This window comes from Cucumis melo, chromosome 9 (assembly GCF_025177605.1).
Source record: "Cucumis melo cultivar AY chromosome 9, USDA_Cmelo_AY_1.0, whole genome shotgun sequence".
Lineage (NCBI taxonomy): Eukaryota > Viridiplantae > Streptophyta > Magnoliopsida > Cucurbitales > Cucurbitaceae > Cucumis > Cucumis melo.
This window is the reverse complement of record NC_066865.1, coordinates 16,439,694-16,462,848: the sequence shown is the minus strand read 5'-3', so window position 1 is coordinate 16,462,848 and position 23,155 is coordinate 16,439,694. Positions and strand designations below refer to the sequence as shown.

The 23,155-nt window shown below is 34.8% G+C and overlaps 1 protein-coding gene across 1 annotated transcript; it reads left to right on the top strand.

Annotated features, from left to right (window-relative positions):
• Nucleotides 1-843: 843 nt before the first annotated feature.
• On the top strand, nucleotides 844-15,058 carry LOC103501340 (DEAD-box ATP-dependent RNA helicase 38-like). Its single transcript, XM_008464892.3, has 10 exons — nucleotides 844-1,381; nucleotides 1,465-1,538; nucleotides 3,381-3,795; nucleotides 3,946-4,239; nucleotides 4,359-4,586; nucleotides 4,790-4,855; nucleotides 4,952-5,353; nucleotides 5,446-5,590; nucleotides 14,494-14,579; nucleotides 14,666-15,058. Exons 3-10 carry the CDS (start codon nucleotides 3,547-3,549, stop codon nucleotides 14,720-14,722), a joined length of 1,527 nt encoding a protein of 508 aa, XP_008463114.1. The 5' UTR covers nucleotides 844-1,381; nucleotides 1,465-1,538; nucleotides 3,381-3,546; the 3' UTR covers nucleotides 14,723-15,058.
• Nucleotides 15,059-23,155: the final 8,097 nt, after the last annotated feature.

Sequence of the window (23,155 nt, the reverse complement as noted above, 5' to 3'; positions counted from 1 at the left end):
CTGAGTATATGTTTACACTCACTCTTTCTATGTTTAATATTTCAGGTGAAGGTAAAGGTAGAGGAAAGCTGGCGAGCGACAGAGAAGGATTCGTGACATGCCATATAGGGACTCAGTTTTGCTTCCGCGTCTATGTTTCAGTGTTTCAGTATTCCGTTTTTAATGAAAATTTAGTCTTCCCTCATTTCAAGAAAGTGTCTATTGTTATTGTTTCTTTTTAGTAATGACCTCAGTTTAGTATAAAAAGTTGGGTCGTTACAATTTTCATTTAATTATCTTAATTTTATTTTAGGAGCTCTTAAAAAATATAACAAATCGGTAAAATATGTACACTATAGAACAATTTCAAAAAAGAAAAAAGTCCATAGGCCCACATTGGGAAATACAAAAAATACCCGAAGATTAATTAGCCATGCGCGGGCGTGAGTAATTTTCTTTTAAATGATCGTGTACTATAATCTAAACAAATGATCGCTTATCATAGTCAACACGACTTGTCGAAACCTTTTTCCCATTGTTAAAAAATATAACAAATCAGACCATTAAATAGTCACTTTTACGTTATAAAACAGACTATTTCTTTTAGTTTGATAACCTAGTTAACTTCACCTTAATTCTGAAGTTACTATGAACTCTTATTCACATGAGATTATCCTTAGATCGAGATAAGTGAGGATAGTGTAACGCCCCAAAATTTCGAGGTATTGAAGATTTTATTTTGTCGGAGAAAAAGCAAAAGAAAAGGGAAAGGAAAATATAATGGGGCGATAGTATAAATAATTAATGAAATAAAATAATATGAAATATTATATTATATAATTTATATAATAAAATCATATTATTATTATTATTATTATAATTATAATAATATTTACTTTTTAAACTTCTTCTCTTCCAAACCCTCGCCTCAACCACCTCCCCCCCTCCATCGCAATCTTCTCCTTATTCATCCACCCTTCAGCCGCCCGCTGCCACTGTCTTTCTCCTCTCTTCTCCCAAAGATCCGACCAGCGCTGCCCCTCCCGTTTTCTGATCTTCTCTTTCCGACGCCGTCGCCTTCAGGACCTTGTCCGATCGTTTTCGCCCGAGCTCAACGCCAGCCGCCGTCATCTCCTCGCGAATCAGTCGCTCGTCATCGTGGTTCCCCGTCCGCGCGTCCAGACCCACTGTCGCTGCGTTCTCCACCGCAGTCCACGTCCGACGAAACTTAGGGAAGCAAGCCGTCGTTCGTCGCACACGAAACCCGAACCGAGTTGGTCTTCCTCTCAGCCGTGCGTTAAGCTGTCTACTCCTTACCAAGCCGAATCTGAACCGTTTTGAGTCTTCTTGCGTTTGCACGCCGCTTCTGCCTTGCTGTGAGTCTTGTGGTAAGGGTAATTTGGTGAGTTTCATAGCATTTTCCATAGTCGTTTTAAGAGTTAGTGTCGAGTTAAATTGTGGGATCTAAATGGTTGATTCTTGAAGGTGCTATTGGAGGTGTAACGCTTGAGTTCTTGGAGTTCGCGTTGTGCTTGGAGTGTGGTTTAAGCCGCGTTTCGGTAAGTTTATGGAAGTCCCATTTTGAGTTAACGGATGATTGTGTTTGCAAAAGCGTTTAATTTCCTGTTTACATTTAGATTGATTCGTTTGGACTTTAGTTCGGTCAAGGATTTTTAGCTATCTCGAGGTAAGAGATTTTTTACTACTAGACTCAAATTTGAGATGAAAAACGTAGTAACTGATATGAAAGTTATGTTATAGAGGCTGCATTAAATTGATTGTTATGTGATCATATAGAAAGCATTATTGGTATACACTCTTGACTGTTTATAGACTGGTTATTAAGTGTAGTTTTTATACATTGATGGACTGTTGACTGAATATAGATGACGAGGATTTGACTGTTACATGTAACTTAGATATATTGATGGGTCGTGTTGTTGATTAAATGTAGATGATGAGGATTTAACTGTTATATGTAACTTAGATATATTGATGGGTCGTGCTGTTAATTGAATATAGATGATGATTTGACCGTCATGTGTACTTTGGATATTGATGGATTGTGTTGTCGACCGAACCTAGATGATCTGACTGTCAATTGTACATACATATTGATGGGTTGTATTATGGAATGGAATTAGGTGGTGTAATTGTGATGTATAGTTTAGTTGACATATACTGACTGAGGATACTATGACTAAACTTAGATTGCTTGACTGATTATGCATAGAGACTTAACTGATAGTTGAGATGTATTGTTCATGGATTGTTTGGACTAGACTGAGGGGTAACTATTAGCTTTATCTATGGGATAACTTACCTTGCAGGCATGGTGTCCTACGGGATCACCACATGTTGTGTATCTTTCGTGATTACTAGATTGATATGTGTATCCTTCGGGATCACTAGACTGATTGATGTGTGCATCCTACGGGATCACTAGACTGTTATGTTTCATGGTACTCTTTTAAAGTATTACACAGACACTTTTTAACTTGTTTTTAGAGTTATATTGATTCTCATGCTTTTAAGAAACTCTGTAGGTTGACATTGATATTAGGTGTGAATATCCTTCAGCTACGATGCCAATCATGCATATATTTCATATTTATTGTATGCTTGAGTTGTAATATATTGTGGCTATTCTGCAGATACTATAGTCAATCATGCATATATTTTATACTTATTGTATGCTTTAGTTATAATATGTTGTGGCTATTCTACATATATTCTGTAGGCTTGAGTTTTAATCATATTTGGGTAGTTTTAACTTTTTCTGACAGTTAAAAGTGTTACTTAGGCACTTTTTAGGTATTTTGTAGTTGTTTTTTAGTTTGAAAGTTACACTTGAGTAGTTTTAACTTGTTTTGAGAGTGAAAGTGTCACTTAGACCATTTTTTTTAGAGATTTTGGGGTTGGTTTTGAGTTAGGCACTTAAACATTTGTAAGTTGTTTTGAGATTTAAGACTTGAAGTACTTAACCACTTGTTAACTTGTTTTTGAGTTAAAATGCCACTTAGACACTTGTTTTTTGAGTTAAAGTGGCATATTGACTTATTTTCGAGATTTTGTGGTTGGGTATCTTTTAGGTTGTTTTGAGAGTTTTAATGGTTTGTAGAAACATTGACACTTTTGATGGTAGAAGTATCACTTAGACGCTTAGGCCATTTGCATCTTGTTTGAACCTTCACTTTTTTAGGATTTTAAGTTTGTTGTTTTGATTGAAAACGGTGACATTTTAGGTCTTTGGATGCTTTGAAACATACATGACTCTTTAAAAAGCATATGACATTGTTTTAGCTTTTTGGATAGTTTATAGAAATATAGCTTAGACACTTTTTTAATTTATCATAGCTAGTTTTTTGTTTTTTTGTCACAATTTGAAACTTGTTTTGTAGGTCGGCTTTGATGGTTAAAAGTTACATAAAAAGTATTTAGCACAATTTTAGCAGAATTTTTCCGCTGGAAACCTGATCCCGGCGTCATCCTAGTGTGGAAATCCCTGCCCCGTTCACATCTCTATTAGCGGCACACATAAGCAACTATTTTCTGTTCCACTCACTGATGGCAGATCACACGGCTCCAGACTCTACCAGCGACGTGTCGGCCGCTGCTGCCGCCGTCACCGCCGACTCAAGTTCTGCCCCACCTGTAGTTACCACACCGGTGCCCAAACGAGCTTGGGGTGATGAAGAAGACGATGATGTGGTTGAATCTGGAGACTCATCCTCTGCGCCTTCCGAGTACTTGGAATCCCTTAAAATCCAAGACGAAACAAATCTTGAAGAACCGATAGACTCTAACATCACAGCGGTAATTTCCTCACTCTGTCCATCAAGTGTGCCAGCAAGTCTAGGTTCAAATGGCTTACTAAAATTCCCGATCTACATGAAGAATGGGTAGTAGAATAATGAGGGGTTCTTTGTTATGCTATTCATTTAATTTATTTTTCATTTGGTATAGGTGACAACCGGTGATACTCCATATTCGTCCGCTAGTACTTTTGAGGATTTGAATCTGTCTAAAGAGTTGTTGAAGGGTTTGTATGTTGAGATGAAATTCCATAAGCCAAGTAAAATCCAAGCTATAAGTTTACCTATGATCTTGACTCCTCCTTACAAAGATTTAATTGCTCAAGCACACAATGGTTCTGGAAAGACTACTTGTTTTGTGCTTGGGATGTTGAGTCGCGTTGATGTCAACTTGAAGGCTCCTCAGGCGTTTTGCATATGTCCTACAAGGGAGTTAGCCATGCAGGTAAAAAGCTCTCTAATGTTTAACTGTACGTCTTCGGCTCTTAGTTATGTTTGATCTTATTTTACTTTAATATAATAATTATGTTGGATTTTGATTTTTCTTTAATATAATAATTGCAGAATATTGAGGTTCTCAAGAAGATGGGAAAATACACTGGGATAACTTCCGAGTGTGCTGTTCCTGCTGACAGTGCTAACTATATACCTATGTCAAAGCGACCACCGATAACTGCACAAGTTGTGATCGGAACTCCTGGCACAATAAAGAAATGGATGTCGTCGAGGAAGTTGGGAGTAAGTTGTGTGAAGATTCTTGTTTTTGATGAGGCTGATCATATGCTTGGCGAGGTAAATTATTACTTAGACTTCACATACTGTAGCATCTCTGTCCATGGAAGTAGTGATCCTTTCTTGATTTGTTATTCAAGAACGTAGTTTCTTAATTTGTATTTTTGTATCATTAATGATGAGTTAAGACTAATAGTTATGTGGAGTGACCGTAAGGATGGATAGTTGTAGTTATTGTTCCTTTTTTTTTGTTTTTTATTCAGGATGGCTTTCAGGATGATTCATTGAGAATCATGAGGGACATTGAGAGAAGTAGCTCTCATTGCCAGGTCTGCCTATGGTATTTAATAAACATTTGTAATCTCAACCATGAAATCTCAGTGATCTCATTTTTCCTTTTTCTGTTGTTGAAAACTTTGTTTCAGGTGCTTCTGTTCTCTGCTACATTCGATGAGAATGTTAAGAACTTTGTATCTAGGGTTGTTAAAGACTACAACCAACTTTTTGTGAAGAAGGAAGAACTTTCTTTGGAGAGTGTGAAGCAATACAAGTTGATATGTCCGGATGAATTAACTAAAATTCGAGTCATAAAAGATAGAATTTTTGAACTTGCGGACAAATTGGGTCAGACAATTATATTTGTGCGAACAAGAAACAGTGCAGGCATGTTACATAAGGCACTAGTTGATCTTGGTTATGAGGTGACTACTATTCAAGGGGCATTGACAACTGAAATTAGAGATAAAATAATAAAAGAGTTCAAGGATGGTTTGACCAAAGTTCTTATTTCGACTGATCTTCTAGCTCGAGGCTTTGATCAGCAGCAGGTACGAATATTATTTCCCCATCATCCCTTTTGTCCGTTGATAGTATATCTTGTGACCTCTTGATGGACTCCTAATATATGTTTCTTTTTTAGGTCAATCTAGTTATCAATTATGATCTTCCTCTTAAATATGAACCTTCTCCACAAGCAACAAAATATAGATCTTCCTCGTTATCTGAGCCTAACTATGAGGTGTACCTTCATAGAATTGGTCGGGCAGGTCGTTTTGGGCGCAAGGGTAAGTTTCAGTTTCTATTATACTTGGGTACCTGTTTTTCTAGATTCTTGTAATCTTCCTGCCCTAACCTGGGATATGCCTTCATGTCTTGATTGTGGAAGCTAATCAACTTTGTTGGGGTTAGATTTAACTCTATAGCTCTTTAATATTGCATCATCCTTACGAATCTATTTCTTTGTTTAAATAAGGGAAAGGAGTTGGAATACATGTGATTGTAAACAATTTAAGGAAGAAAGAGTTTATGAAAAGATACTTCCTTGAATTGAATTACTCAATTCAATGGAGCCAGTTTTTAAACTGGACCTTGTACCAAATGCATGCAACCATGAACCACCTAAAGGTTAAAAGAATTATCACATGGTAGTTACTAAAACTTAAACGTCGGTTCGGTCTACTACAACATAACTGAACAACAGACAATTAAAGTAATAATAAGTCTCGAACAGTCCCTAACAAGAAACTATATCAAATTCCCCCACCAAGTAAATAAAACTCGTCCTCGAGTTAGTCTGAGAGCTGAAAAGAATCTGGAGCTAAGTATTCTGAAATATTAAAAACAGGACTAATCCTCAACTTTGCTGGAATATCAGTTTTGTGGCGTTGTTTCCATATTTCTTCGAAAGGCGGAAAGGTCCCAACTTCTTAGGCTTTGTTTTCTGTAAGTACTCACTGGAAATTGAAATTTTCTTAAGTGAATCATGGCAAGATCATCCTCTTGGAACTCTTTGGTGCTCAACCTTCTGTTTATAGGTAGTAGTCTTCTTGAAAATTCGAGTAACCACATTTTACGTAATTCAACTCTCCTTTTCACCATAGTACCTGCTTCTTGGCTAAAACAATTTAATATTAGTCAAGTCAATTTAATGCAAGACAATTTCAAATGGTGACATCCCTATTGTCCTATTCTTCATATGATTGTAGGCGAATTTTGCTTGAGGAGGGGAGAGATCCCATTGTTTTGGTTGATCACTGCTCAAGCATTGAATTAGATTACCAAGAACTCGATTAATTACCTCCGTTTAGCCATTAGTTTGAGGATGGCTGGTTGTGCAGAATTCTAACTTGCATGGAACTTCTTCCACAATGCCTTCCAAAAATAGCTAAGAAATTTAACATCACTGTCCTAGACAACGGATTTTGCCATGCTGTGTAATCAAAAAATTTCCTTAAGAAATAGATTAGCATTAGCCACATAAATTGCATCGGATGTTTTCATGCAAGGTTAAAAAATGAGACATCTTGCTGAACCTATCAACCACTACAATAACTGAGAACCCCCATTGAGTTTTAGGAAGACCGAGGATAAAATGCATTGATAAGTCTTCCCAAGTACTCTTGAGAATAGGTAATGGCCAATAGAGCCACGCGTTGTGTTTCTGTCCCTTTGATGTTTGGCAAGCAAAGCATATTTTAGTATAGTTAGAGACATCTTTTCTCAATTGAGGCTAAAAACTAAAACTATCTATCACTCGTAATTTGGAATGTTTTATCGACTTAAGCCTCCTCCAGGGAATTCTTTGATCAATGAATCTCAAAGAAATTTATGTGGAATACACAATTGATTGTTCTTAAAAAGGTAACCATTAACTATATGGAATTCACCACAATTGACACGAATATTACAATTATGCCAATGGGTTCCAAAATCAACATCGTTTGGATATAGAGATGGGAGATGATCGAGCGTGAATCAAACCTTTGGGTAAATGCTAACCAATGAGCATGCATTTGGTTGATAGACTTTAGCGTCTTTAGACATCACATAGTCCTAGTCTTCCTTGTCTCTCCACATTAATGACCATTGGAACCTCTAATGTCCACTAAGAACCCTTTATCTATCACAGTTTATTTAATGCGAAGTATATTTAAAAAATTCAACAAATTTACCCAGAAGTGAGTCTGCAATTGGTAAAGATGGTGGAATAAAACCCAAAGAGTGAATTTGAGATACCATTGGGGATTCAAAATGTGACTTCGCTCTGACATCTTCCTTATAATAAACAGCAGTTGTGAAGGATCTCCAACCATTTCTGTTCAGACCAGCAGGACTATGATTGTTTCTTCTTCCACCTGTAGAAGGCCATACTGCTATCTCCACAAACCATCCTATCTTGGTTCGAAATTTGGCCAGACAAATAAGTCCTTACTCCATTTTGTTCTTAATAGAGAAGAAAATTTGAGATTGATCCTTCAGAAGTTCACTCAATCTTCCTTCAACCCATTGCATAGTTTCTGGACTAACGGTAGTTTTCTAGTTTTTTTTTCAAATCTTCCACAGAAAAACCAAACTCTTTCCAAATGCAAATAAAATAGTTATTAATATTGCAACTTTTGATCTCCATGATAACAAATGTGGGGTCTAATTGAGGGAAAAGAAAGTATGGTGATAATGTGTAAGGAATAACCAGAGAAATTGGAGCAGTCAACCAGCGTTACTGCTGTGGAGGATAGAGGAAAGAGGAGAGAGGATAGAAGGCAGAGCATACGTACAGGAATTACTTTCTCTGTATCTGTCACTCTCTTGTAGGCTCTTTAGACCATTGTAGAGGGTTGAGTATTAAATAAGTATGTTACTGAAAGGCTCTTAAGACCATTGGTTGATCACTGGATTGTTTGCTTGAATTTGTTTAGTGAACTCGATGTTATTTGTTTGACAGGGGGCAGATTTATTATCTAAAAAATTTGGACATGTTGGTCTTCATTTTATATCTCGTTGATGTTCTTGATCTTCGCATTGCTTACTTCTTAAAAAATTCTGTCCCAAAAGATCACCCTCATCCGAATAAGATTTAAAATCTTGATCTTGAATATATGGTTCTTGAAATCTTTGTTGTCACTATCCCACTCTGTTCCTTTCAGGCGAATTATTTTGCTCTGTTTTGGTATCTTCCACCACTTTGAATAGGATTTTGTTCTTGAATTCCGAGTCCAGTGTCTTCTGTTTTCCAAGCGCTATACAGTTAGCTTCTTGGTTACTCAGTTTTGGCTGTGTTGGTTCCCATCAGGAAATGCACATTTTGTCCATACGTGTCCAAATAGCATCCATTGAATTCTTGACTACCAGCAAGCACAGTCATTGATTTTACCGGAGGATTAAGTTGGGCTTCGATATCCCTAACTCTACAGGTAGTCACGATGTCCTTCTCCGCAGAATCTTGGAGCTCTCTGATACCAGCTTGATGATATAAACAACTTGAGTGAGAGAGATTATTCATAAGTATTTCTTGAGTTGAATTCAAAGGTGCCAGCTTTTATGAGAAAATTTCTAATGCTACAATAGTACATACTACCTTTTGATTATCTGACACATCATGTTAGACCCCCAATCAACTTCGTTTACCGTAGAAGAAATAAAAAAAATAAATAAATAGTTAGTTAGCACGTGTTAAATGTGGGAGGAGAGAGTCGGTGAGTTGCTGTATATAAATAGGAAGTTTGGGCGGGAAAAGGGTCATGAATCTTTTGATGTAAGTTTGTAGATTGTTTCTTGGAGGGCAAGATCAATCCAGTGTAATACAGAATTGATAATTCATCAATTCTGTTTGTAATTCTTTATTGAAATAAAGAAGAATTCCTAAATCAAGAAAGGAGTTCTAACAAATTGGTATCAGAGCCACGATCGAGGGAAGAATGGTTCAGACCAAAATCGAAGAACGGCTTGAGATGATCAACCAGGAAATCGCATTGATGAAGAAAGAGTTAGGAAAGATGCCGATCATCGAACTGAGTTTAAACGTATCGCGAAGAACATGGAGACGATGCGATCGCAATTCGATAAACAGCAACAAATGTTGTTGATGATAATGGAAACCATGGCGAAAGATCGGTCTGCAGTTAGCGATCGAACTACTGAATCATTTGCGCGTGATTCTGTGACGATTAAAGGAAAAGAGAATGAAGCAACATCGAGTAAATCGGCTGTATCGGACCGAAATGATGGAGACGGCCGAAATGAAAGAAAAACAGAGATCGAAGAAGTCGCGTCGGATCGAAACAAATTCAAAAAGGTTGAAATGCCAGTGTTCGCCGGAGAGGATTCAGATTTATGGCTTTTTCGCACTGAAAGGTATTTACAAATCCATAAGCTTTCTGATTCAGAAAAAATGTTGGTTTCTACAATAAGTTTCGATGGACCTGCTTTACATTGGTATCGGTCTCAAGAAGAAAGAAAAAAATTTCTTAGCTGGTCGAACCTAAAAGAAAGATTGTTAGTAAGGTTTAGATCTAGCAGAGATGGGACAATATTAGGGAAGTTTCTTCGAATTAAACAAGAAACCACGGTTGATGAGTACCGAAATTTGTTTGATAAGTTAGTTGTGCCATTATGTGATGTTCAAGAGTTTGTAATTGAGGATACGTTCATGAATGATTTATTTCTGTGGATAAGAGCTGAAGTAGCCTTCTGTTAACCGAAAGGATTGGCTGAAATGATGGAAGTTGCACAGCTTGTTGAGAACAGAGAATTAATCCGAAATGAAGCAAATTTAAATGGCTTTGCGGACAGGAAATATCCCCCTCAGGCCACAGCAAATAACAGAGGAGTGACTGGCAACAATGCGATTGACAATAAAGGAAACACTTCGTTTCCTATGCGAACCATTATTTTGAGGAGTTCAAATACTGCTGAAGTTCGAAAAGATACTAATTCAAGAAGATTGCCCGATGCCGAATTTCAAGCTCGAAAAGAGAAAGGACTTTGTTTTAGATGTAATGAAAAATATTCGGCTGATCATAAATGTAAAATAAAGGAATTACGCGAGCTGAAGATGTTTGTGGTTATAAAAGAGGGTGAAGAATATGCGATAATTGAAGAAAATGCAACCGAAGAGAAGACATTAGCAGTGTTGCAAGTAGAGGAGGAACAGAAGGCTTATGCAGAGTTATCTATTAACTCTGTTGTTGGATTAAATGATCCTGGAACAATGAAGGTCAGAGGCAAGTTACAAGAAAGAGAAGGGATCATTTTGATAGATTGTGGGGCTACTCACAATTTCAATTCCGAGAAGTTGGTAAAATCTTTACATTTGCCAATAAGAGAAACTGCTCATTATGGAGTCATTTTGGGATCGGGGACAGCAATACAAGGCAAGGGTGTATGTGAAGATGTAGAAATTCAATTAATGAATTGGAGTGTGAAAGAAGAGTTCCTTCCACTTGAGCTTGGAGGGGTGGATGTTATTTTGGGTATGCAATGGCTCCATTCTTTGGGAGTAGTGACAGTAGTTGATTAGAAAAATCTAACGCTCACATTTTCTGCCGAAGGAAAACAAATCTGTGTTAAGGGGGATCCTAGTCTTACAAAAGCTCGAATTAGTCTCAAGAGTATGTTTAAGACTTGGGTGGATCAGGATGAAGGGTTTTTAATTGAATGTAGAGCGGTAGAAGTTTGTGAGGAAATTGAGCAGTGCAGTACGGGGACTGTTCATTCTGAAACTGGGCTGGTGCAAATGATGTTAAAGCAATTTGAAGATGTTTTTGAATGGCCTAAGAAGATTCCACCAAGGAGAAAGATTGAGCATCATATACATTTGAAAGAGGGTACTAATCCAATCAATGTAAGACCATATATATATGGTTATCAACAAAAGGCAGAAATGGAGAGATTGGTGGAAGAGATGTTATCGTCAGGGGTTATTCGGCCAAGTAATAGCCCTTTCTTGAGTCCAGTACTCTTGGTCAAAAAGAAAGATGGCAGCTGGCGTTTTTGTGTCGATTATCGTGCAGTAAACAATGCTACGATCCCTGATAAGTTTCCAATACCCATGGTTGAGGAATTATTTGATGAATTGAACGGCGCAACCGTATTCTCAAAAATAGATCTCAAATCGGGGTATCATCAAATAAGAATGGTTGATGAGGACATTCCTAAAACGGCCTTTTGCACTCATGAGGGTCATTATGAGTTTCTTGTTATGCCGTTTGGATTAACTAATGCTCCGACCACCTTTCAAGCCTTGATGAATACTATCTTCAAACCGTATTTGAGAAAGTTTGTTTTGGTATTCTTCGATGATATCTTGATTTACAGCAAAGATGAGAGAGACCATATCGAGCATATTGAAAGAGTCTTTCTTGCATTGAGAAGACATGCTTTATTTGCTAATAAGAAAAAGTGTAGTTTTGCCCAGCAAAAGATTGAATATTTGGGACATGTCATATCAGGGGAAGGAGTAGAAGTTGATCCTGATAAAATCAAAGCAGTTGCTGACTGGCCATGTCCAACAAACATAAGAGAAGTTCGGGGATTCCTTGGGTTAACGGGTTATTATGAGAGGTTTGTTCAACATTATGGCTCCATAGCTGCTCCTTTAACCCAACTACTTAAGAAAGGTGGATTTAAATGGAATGAGGAGGCTGAGGAAGCATTCTTGAAGTTGAAAATTGCAATGTTGACTTTACCGGTGTTGGCATTACCAAGCTTTAACCATCCTTTTGAAATTGAAACAGATGCTTCTGGTTATGGGGTGGGGGCAGTGTTAGTTCAATCAAAAAGGCCCATTGCTTTCTACAGTCATACTTTGGCAATGAGGGATAGAGCTCGGCCACTGTACGAACGTGAGTTGATGGCTGTTGTGCTGTCTGTACAAAGATGGAGGCCTTATTTGCTGGGAGCGAAGTTTGTTGTAAAAACCGATCAGAAATCACTTAAATTTCTGTTGGAGCAGAGAGTTGTTCAACCACAGTATCTAAATTGCTAGGATATTCATTTGAAGTGGTATATAAACCGGGTTTGGAAAATAAGGCAGCTGATGCCTTGTCAAGAAAACCCCCGGATATTCAGTTGAGTGTTATTTCAGCTCCATATTTGGTTGATTTGAAAATTATAAAAGAGGAGGTAGAGAAGGATGAGAAATTACAAAAAGTCATAACTACTTTGTGTGAAGATGGGGTCACAGGACAGTAGGTTTTCGTTGAAGGATGGCTTTTTGCATTATAAAAATCGGTTGGTTATTTTTAAAACTTCATCTTTAATTCCAGTAATGTTGAATACTTTTCATGATTTAGTGGTGGGAGGACATTCTGGTTTTCTAAGAACATATAAACGAGTAGCAAGTGAGCTATATTGGGAGGGAATGAAGTCTGACGTTAAAAAACATTGTGAAGCATGTTTGATTTGTCAGCGTAATAAGAGCTTGACTCTATCACCGGCTGGGTTGTTAGTACCACTAGAAATTCTCCATCAAGTTTGGAGTGATATTTCTATGGATTTCATTGATGGGTTTACCTAAGGCGAAGGGTTGTGATGTGATACTAGTTGTAGTAGATCGGTTCAGCAAGTACAATCATTTTCTAGCCTTAAAATATCCTTATACAGCCAAGTCAGTAGCGGATATTTTTGTGAAAGAAATAGTTCGATTACATGGTTTTCCTTCCTCCATTGTTTCTGACAGAGACAAGGTGTTTCTCAGCCATTTTTGGAATGAGTTGTTTAGGTTGGCGGGTACTAAACTCCGGAAAAGCACGGTGTATCATCCACAGTCCGATGGACATACGGAAGTAGTAAATAGAGGCTTGGAAACTTATCTTAGGTGTTTCTGTAATGAACACCAAAGGGAATGGATTTTATGGCTGTCGTGGGCCGAGTTTTGGTATAGTACCACTTATCAGAGAGCACTTGATATGTCACCATTCCAAGTGGTGTATGGTCGTAAGCCGCCGGCTTTGTTATCATATGGAGAGGGTGGCACATCGAATTCGTCTATCGATGAGCAGCTACGTGAGCGGGATATAGCATTAGCTGCTTTACGTGAACATCTGTTGTTGGCACAGCAACAGATCAAACTGTATGCCGACTGTAAAAGACGTCATGTTGAATTTCAAATTGGTGAATTGGTGTTTGTGAAAATTCGACCTTACCGACAGGTTACTTTGCGAAGTAAAAGGAATGAAAAGCTATCATCACGGTATTTTGGGCCTTACAAGATTCTGGAGAAAATTGGTGAGGTAGCTTACAGGCTGGAATTACCAGCCGGTGCTGTTATTCATCCTGTCTTCCATGTCTCTCAATTGAAAAAGTTTGTGGGTGATCAAACGGGGGTATTACCTACACACAGTATGTGACTGAAAAGTTTGAATGACATTCTCAGCCTGAGGAAGTTCGGGAGTACATGCTAGACAAATCTGGAAATTGGGAAGTGCTGGTTGCTTGGCAAGGCCTACCGGATTATGAAGCTCCTTGGGAAGACTGTGATGAAATGAAGAAGTTTTATCCTAACCTTCACCTTGAGGACAAGGTAAATCTGAAGGGGGAGTAATGTTAGACTCCCAATCAACTTCGTTTACAGTATAAGAAATAAAAATAAAATAAAAAGAATAGTTAGTTAGCACGTGTTAAATGTGGGAGGAGAGAGTCGGTGAGTTGCGGTATACAAATAGGAAGTTTGGGCGGGAAAAGGGTGATGAATCTTTTGATGTAAGTTTGTAGATTGTTTCTTGGGAGAGCAAGATTAATCCAGTGTAATACAGAATTGATGAATCAATTCTGTTTGCAATTCTTTACTTCAATAAAGAAGAATTCCTAAATCAAGAAAGGAGTTCTAACCCATCCTTCTTAGGTGGCAAGAAATAAGTAGAGGTATAAAAAATTTTCCACTATCATAGAACCGTTATACTAAAAATTTCCTCACACTGGACCTTCAACCAAACGAGGACAATCACCAACAAAAGTTAAAAGAAATATCACACGGTAGTTGCTAAAACATGAACAGCCTACTAAAACATAACCAAACAACAAACAAAATTATACAAGTCTCAAACAGTCCCAAACAAGAAACTACGAGGTTGCTATTTTATTGATTTGCAAACTCTTTTGTAGTTTGAATTTGCATAGAAGGATCCTTAATTAGATTTTTCTTCTGGTATTTTGTTGACTGAAAACTCACGACTAGTGTGTTATTCTGCAGGAGCTGTGTTTAACTTGCTGTGTGGCGATGAGGAAATCATGCTAATGGACAAAATTCAGAACCATTTTCGCTCCGAAATAATAGAGGTATGAAGATTCCTTTCTCCACTCGTTTCCCTATCTGCCTTGATATCAAATTTTTATCTCAGTATCTCTTGAAATTTGAATTTCAGGTCCGAGACTCCGATGAAGACATTCAAGCAGCCTTAAAAGCTGCCGGATTGGTTTGATGTATAGAAATGAGTTTATCATAGTTGATTTCAGCACCAAAGGCGATAAACACATGGAACAGTTGGATGAAAAAAAATGGATTGAATCAAAACGGCACTTGGCAGTTTTTTGTTTTGCTTTGACGTTGAAAGGAAATTACATCTGGTTGAGGTATTCGGTGTGTTTGAGTTTGTATATTTCTGGCGTATGGTTAGACTGTTGTATATTTGTGATGGTCACGGGAGAGCATCACAAGTTAAATGTCAAATTTCGTTATTTAAATTCTAGAGATATGTATCTTTATGGACCTTAAACTTTGCATTTGTTTAATAAATTTCTGAACTTCTATTTTTGTATGCATTAAGGTAAATATGCATTAAGGAATTATTTATATTGTTGCCTTCGTATAATTTTAAATTTAAAATAAGCTTCATATATATATTATATTAAGCAATATTTGTTTCAAAATTATAATGAATCAAAGCTAGAACTATGTACTTAAGTATCTAAACAAAGCATAAAAATTTATTTTAGATGGTAAATTTTAGAAACTTAAATCCTTAAATGGTACATAAATCTCCTAATTATTTGTACTTCCAAGTGATTATGGATAACAGAATTTGTAAAAAGCAAAGCATTTGTATGAGTGAGTATTTTGGTGTATTTGCAATGAAAATAGAACTTGTTTGTAGGAACACTCAAATTTTTAATTTTTCAACTTTTTAGGTACCTCTGGATGGAAGAAACCGTATATAAAATATGTTGTTTGTTTTAAGTCAAATGGTTTGAATCTTCACACTCAATTTTTTTTAAGAAAAAATATTCTAAATCAATAAATTAAAGTCTTGAGTTGAGCTATTATAAGTTTAGTTTTTAAATTTATATGCTTGTATCTATTTAGTTCATAAATTTTAAAATTGTTCGTTTTGAATTTTGTATATTTTTTAATTTAAAATTTACATCTTTTTGTTTTGAATTAACCATACTAAAATCTATTAAAGGCATAAAATGAAATTGATTAAGTTCATAATTTTAATGATAAGAATATTTCGTATAAGCTTTTAACCATAACAATATTTAAGAGTACTAGATAGAACTACATGTGTTTTGTAACGTTTGAATTACGTATGTACAAATTGAAAACACTAAATTAGGGACTACCATTTGGAGACTTTCCTATTATTTGAATGAAATTTTTGGCCTGTGGAAACCAAAATTGGAAAAGGGAATTAATTTTACAAAGAAGAAATTTTTTTTCTGAGAGAATTGTAGAGTACCAAAAGCACACCACTTGCCCTACCTTTACCTCCCATTTTCTTTGGACGGAAGAAGAGGGAAATGGAAAAACTACCAACGTTTCCTATAATTTAATATTAAATTATTATTAATATTAAATTAATTAAATCATATTTAAATAAATATCTTTCAAATAACCTACAGTTTTAATTTATGGATCTTTTCAAAAATATAAAAAAGCGGCAAAATATTTACACTGTATAAAACAATTCCGAAAATAGAAAAAGCCTAGAGGCCCACAGTGTAAAGTATCAAAAATGCCCCGTCAACTACGCGCGTGAAATATATTTGCGATCGTTTAGATATTTGTGATCGTTTAGATTTGGCTATTGTTTGGTACACGATCGTTTAGATATGGTTACAATTTATTTTTCAAGTCTATCGCTTAATTTTGTTACACGATCGTTTAATTTGATTATGTTTAAATTTGGTTACATGATCGTTTAGTTTTGGATTTGGCTATTGTTTGGTACACGATCGTTTAGATATGTCTACAATTTATTTTTTCAATTCTATCATTTAATTTGGTTACACGATCATTAAATTTGGTTATGTTTAAGTTTGGTTAAATCTAAACAATTTTTTTTTTCAAATCTTGGTACACAATCGTTTAGATTTGGCTAAACGATTTTTTTAAATTCTTTTGCTATACGATCGTTTAGATATGACTAAATAATTTTTTAAATTCTTTTGGTACACAATCGTTTAGATTTGTCAACCGATGATTTATTTTTCTTACACGATCGTTTACATTTGACTACTTCAATCTGAATGATTTTTTTCAAGATTTTTTATACATGATTTTTTAGATTTGCTATTTGTTTGTACACTGTCGTTTATATTTGGTTATCCAAATTCAAACAACGTAAAAAAATAAGAGGAAAAGAAGAAAGATAATGGAAATAAATCATAGCGAAAAAAAAAAAAGAAACGAAGAAAAACGATGGAAAGATTAAACAACGTAAAAAATAATCAGAAAAGAACAAAAAACGAAGAAAATATTAAACGATGTAAAAAAAAAGAAAAAAAAGAAAAAAAGACACTGAAAGAGATCGCAAAATCAGTAAAGAAGAAAGATGATGGAAAGAAATCGCAACGAAAAAAAGAAGAAAAGAAGAAAGACGATGAAAAGATTTAACGACGTAAAAATAGAATTGAAAAATAAGAAAGATTATGGAAAGAAATCGCAGGAAAAAAGGAGAGGAAAAGAAGAAATACGATGAAAGAAATCACATGAGGAAGAATATGAAAGAAATCGCAAGAGAAAGAAGACGATTTCATCAAAAGAAAAAGATGGAAGGATAAACCTTGAATATTTAAAAAATGGTTAACTTTATGGACTTTGTTACGGGCCTAGTTTGGTATTTTGTTATATGTATGTAAGTTTCCTTTTAATTTAATTTAATTAAATTAAATTAAATAGAATTAAACTAAACTATTAATTGATTATCAAATTAATTAATTGCTAAATTATATATCTTATAATTAATTTAATCCAAATTTGAATAATATTCAAATATAAATCTCTCATAAATTATAGTTTTAATTTTAATGTGTATCATCTCATTAAATTTTAACATGTAGTTTTAATATAATTCTAATTCACAATTAAATTAATATATGAACTCATTCAAATATTTATTCTCTCCTAAATTAATTTTGAATTATATCCAAAATTAAATTTATATAATAAAGTTTAGTTAAAATATAAACTTATATCATAATGTATCACTGTACATTATGTTAATTTCCAAATTTGAACATTTCAAATTATAACCAATATATATAAACATCATTACCTTTTACGAGCTAGAAATGAGACATGATGGGTCTACAAATCAGGAGCTACAACGATATGAGATTAATTAGTTAAAGTCATTAACCACGTTAATCAATATTCGTTAACTGTGTATACACTTCACGAAAGACTCACAGCTGAACTCTTCTCACTGTAGATATATTTTTGTGTCCACGGATATAAACCAATAACAGCAAGTTAGTTCTTCACAATTGTTCATAACACCGATTGAATCAAATTACCGTTTTATCCCTAAGTTACTTATGATCCTTAAATATCAATGCTCCTCTAATTAACAACCTGTTTATGGTCCAACCAGTTAACAGAAACTCTTCTCGTGCCATAGAGAAGGTAGAGCTTTTTGTTCAAGTCCGGGAAACACAATTTAAGAGAACACTCATCTACTTACCTTAAAGTCGGGAAGAAGTGAATTTCATCTTGTGTGATTATGTTTCCAACTCGTCATTAGGACTTGTCCCCAAAACGATAAGCATTTTGTGGTTTATATTTCATTAATTCCGTTGAATCAATTTTGTTAACTAGTTAGGTTTTTATTTCATTAACAAAATTACATCTAGTAGTTACTATTTCGTGGTTTGGTCTTATGTAAACTCATTGCAAAAGATACCCTCACTTGCATGTCACCTAAGCGAACACATTGAATCATTACGTTTGTATCAAATACAAAGTGAGTCGTATCCACAGTGTTACCAGGATAAGGTATCCAGTTTTATCTCTATACTAAAGACCCTTTAAGCTGTATCTCAAAGATTTATCAATGTATGTCTCTACATACTATTCAAGACACATCAAACAGCTTAAGAGGTTAGTTTATTGGATTTAGATTATTAAGACAAAATTAATAGTATGATCAATAACACTTTATCGAAATTATAATAATATCTTATTAAAAATGGTCAACAGATTATATTTACTATATACGAGTTTTAAGACATAAAACCCAATAAGGCATACATTGCCCCGAGATGAAAGAATTTTTTCTTTAGCCATTGGATCTCGAGCCTTAGTGGCACCAAGATGGCTCGGGATGAAAATTTTTTACCTTTATTTTATTCGATCTTGGGCATACATTGCCTCGAGATGCCCGAGGATGAAAGGCTTCTGCCTTTAGTTATTCAATCTCGAGCCTTAATTGCACTGAGATGACCCAAAATTAATAAATCACAAATAAGATATAAATCGCAAGGGCATATATGAAATTTATGAAAAAAATGATCGCGCGTCATAGGCTTTTCTTATATGTTATACTAGTCGTAAATATTTTTTAGTTTTGTTATATTTATGTAAATTAATCTTGATTGTACATAAATACTTTAGTTTGCATTCATTTTTTTAATAAAAAAATTCTTCTTTTAACGTGAATTATAGATAGAAAGAATAAAATTTAGAAACTAAAAGGAAAATGTTTAGATGACATGTTTTTACTTTTCCAACAATCCTCTAAACATCTCCATATTCTCAACTTTTGTAACACTCCAAAAATTAAAATAAAATTTCATTCAATTATCTTAATTTTATTTTAGGGTTTTTTTAAAAAATATAACAAACCGGTAAAATATTTACACTTTATAGAACAATTTCGAAAAAGAAAAAAGTCCATAGGCTCACATTGGAAAATTAAATACCAAAAATACTCCGTGATTAATCATCCACACACGCGTGTGAGCAATCTTCTTTTAAATGATCATGTACTAAAGTCTAAACAAATGATCGCTTACCATAGTCAACACGATCATTTAAAATCGAAACCTTTTTCCCATTTTTAAAAAGAATTATATGATCGTGTATGACCTAATCGATTTGACCATTAAATAGTCACTTTTACGTTATAACCCCGTTGGTGTTTTAAAACTGACTATTTCTTTTAATTTGATAACCTGGGTAACTTAACCTTAATTATGAGCTAACTATGAAATCTTATTCACACGGGATTATCCTTAGATCCGCATAAGTGAGGACAACTCATTAGCGCTGGCCCAATATGCCTTCCATTTAAGGGATAAGACCAGGTGGATGGCTGAAGACAAAAGGTGTAAGATGGAATTCACTACTGACCTAACCATTAGAGTCAGTAGATAAGTTTTTACCTTATGCATCAAATACATGTCTTGAATAAGGAGTCTCACCCTTTCATCGGATTGAGAAGGATTCAGTTTATAGGTTGGACCTTAAACCAATTATTCATTAGAGGATCAGTGGTAGTTATGGAATAAGAAGTAATCTTAAGGGTAAAAGGATAAATTGACTCATTTGAGATTACGAATAACCGGTGAAGAGTTAACTTACAAATCATGGTTATATCAGGTGGCATAAATATATTTATAGTGATGAGAGTGCAAAGAAGAAGAAAGAAAAGTGATGAATCATTCGTAATATTCAAGGACAAATATGGAAATCATGAAAATATTGTATCAGCTTCATGGGTTTTTTGCTTTTTGTCACACGAGCCATAAATATTTTTGTGTTTTGTTACATTTATGAAAATTAACCTTCATTATAAGTCTTTATTATTCGTCGTTATTTATTTTTAATCGAATTTGAAGTTTAATTGGATTTGATGGAACTGAAATTAGTTATGTACATGTACATGGGTATGTATATTCAATTAAGAATTTTGACACTGTGGTGGAATATGTTATTAATTATTTAGTTTTTATAAATAATTATATGTTGAAATATATGTAGATACCATATTTTGTCCTTTTCTTTATTATGTATTTTTATTTTATTTATTTGTTTGGTTGGTTTGTTTTTATAAAAGAAAATTGGATCTAAATTAAGATTTGAATTAAAATTTTTAAAAAATAATAAGAAGAAAACAAAACAAAATAGAAAAAAAAAACCTAATCTCACGATTCCTTCTATTTCCCTTGACTATATCTCTTTTCAGTTTCTTTCTCACGAATTTTTTTATTTCCCTCTTCACCATCCTCCCATGTTCTCTACACTTTCATTGCCCAATAAAAAGATCCGAGAGGAATTAAGGAGGGGAGATTGAGATTTTCTTTTTTGCTATATATATATATATATATATATATGATATCATAAAAACTTGAGGGCATTATATATTTGGTTGTGCGGAATAGAAGAAAGATCCAAGAGAGTACAACTTCATCTTCTTGTGTGTGAGAATGCGAAAAGAATGAAAGCATCAACAACACCATCGGTAAGGTATTTGTAGGCCTCACATGAAGAATAAGGAGGAAGGAAGGCTTTACATTGCGTTACTTTGACTTTACCTTTGACTTTGAGCCTAGAAGCTGTCAATATGGCTAAGAAATAACAATTGTTGTCGCTTGGAAAGGTTGAGAATGAAAAAGGAGCCCTTTCTTTGCCTTTTTCATTCAAAGTCATACATGTGAATCTTGCTACAATACCTACAAGTAAAGAGTTTCAATAATTACTATTTGTCAAAAGGAAAAAAAACAATGTTCTTCTATATACTTTAAAATGTTAATAATATTACCTAAAACTATATCTTTGAATGAAGATCTTTTTGAATATCATGCAAAACTTAAGTAGCTAAATCTTAGAACACTATGTAACAATGATATTGGGTGTGTTTCGGGGAAGGACTGGGTTATTGAAGAGTTAGTGTTATTATAAAACTGGTGTTATGATAAACCTAGTTTTATCATAACCCTTGTTTGGGGGAAGAGTTAAGAAATGTAGTTTTATGATAAGAGGTGTTCGAAGGAAGGATTATGTGGGAAGAGTTATAAATAAGATGTGTTTGGGGGAAGGGTTATGTGGATAGGTTTATGGAGATTTTTTGATAAAATGTGTTTGGGGAAGGGTTATGTGGGTAGGATTGAGGATTTTATGATAAGATGTGTTTGGGGGAAGGGTTATGTGAGTTGGGTTATGAATATTTTTTTTATAGTAATTTTTTTTAATTCACATTGTACATATACGAAAAAAAAATATTATTGCATATATTTTTTACGAAAGCGTCAACCTCTCTTATTGTAAATTTTTTTTCTATGTCTAATATTATTAAATTAGTAAACACAGTTAACCAATTTCGAAATAATTTGCTAACAAATTGTACTAATTTTATTCTAAGTCATTTTTTACAAATAGAAACTAGTTATTGTGTATTTGTAATTAGCGATAGCATCATACACTTGTTTTTAACATATTTAATTACGTGGTCTAACGCATGTGTCCATATTTATATTCATTAATTAAATTACTAATTGCGTAGCACTTCAATACCATATTGCTCGAATTGTTACTATTTACCTTAATTTGAAAGAAACATTTTAAACTGAATTGAAGGGATGTAAAAGGGACAAAAAGAAAACATATGCATAAACAGGTTACAAATCATACAAGGGATCCAAGTACTATACATACGAAAAAAACAAGTTTTGTTAAAATAGAAAAACAAATAACAGTCAACAACATAGTACAAGTGAAGTAAGAAAATAACAAGCAAACCAGCAAAGTAAGGACAAACTATCTGGAGATGTCTCGTAAGAGGCCTCTGTAAAAGTTCTCTTTCATAATCAGTCATCTGTACGAAACCCCGCATGTTGTCCATATGAAACAAAGTAAAAAAATAATAAGCAAGCCGACGAAGTAAGAACATAAACGATTTGAAGATGTCTCGTAGGAGGACTCTGCAAAAGTTCTGTCTCTCATCATCAGTCATCTATACGAAACCTTGCATGTCATCCATACGAGACAACAAGTGCCTTTGAAACAACGCCCTATCCAAACTGATTAGTTTCGACATCTCATGCAATAGGCGTAAGAATTCCTAGCGCACATGGGAGTCATTGGTAAGGGCACGTGCATGCCACTCTGCAATCGTCCTGAATTGGTCGTTCATACACTCGAGGGCCATATGTATGACTTCAATCTTGCCCTCTCGCTGGCTTCCCCTCTTCCTCTTTAATCTACTCGATTTGGCCCTACCCTCTGACACGCGAGAAGTTCGTGATGTGCGTACATCCTTCTGGGACATGTCAATCCCCTGGTTGTACATGGATGGGAACTCCTCGTTTCCATTCGGCATGTCAAACCCCTCATACTCGACAGGCTCGTTAGACCTAACGTCGACGAATGTCTCAACGAAGTGACTCGTCGTCCTATCACATCCAAACACATATGCAAGTTCATCGTAATAGAGAAAGGGTTTTTTAAGGAGCCTCTTCGCTGCAGGATGTGACTGCCTAGAAAATGGGACCACTTAAAAGTATTGATAGGAAAATTGTGAAGTAAATGTACACTGCGCAAATAATGTGATATTTATATTATTTTCTTACCTTAACCCAATTATCAAAGACTTCCTTCTCCACAATTATGCATTTTGTGTCATCGTTCCAACCGA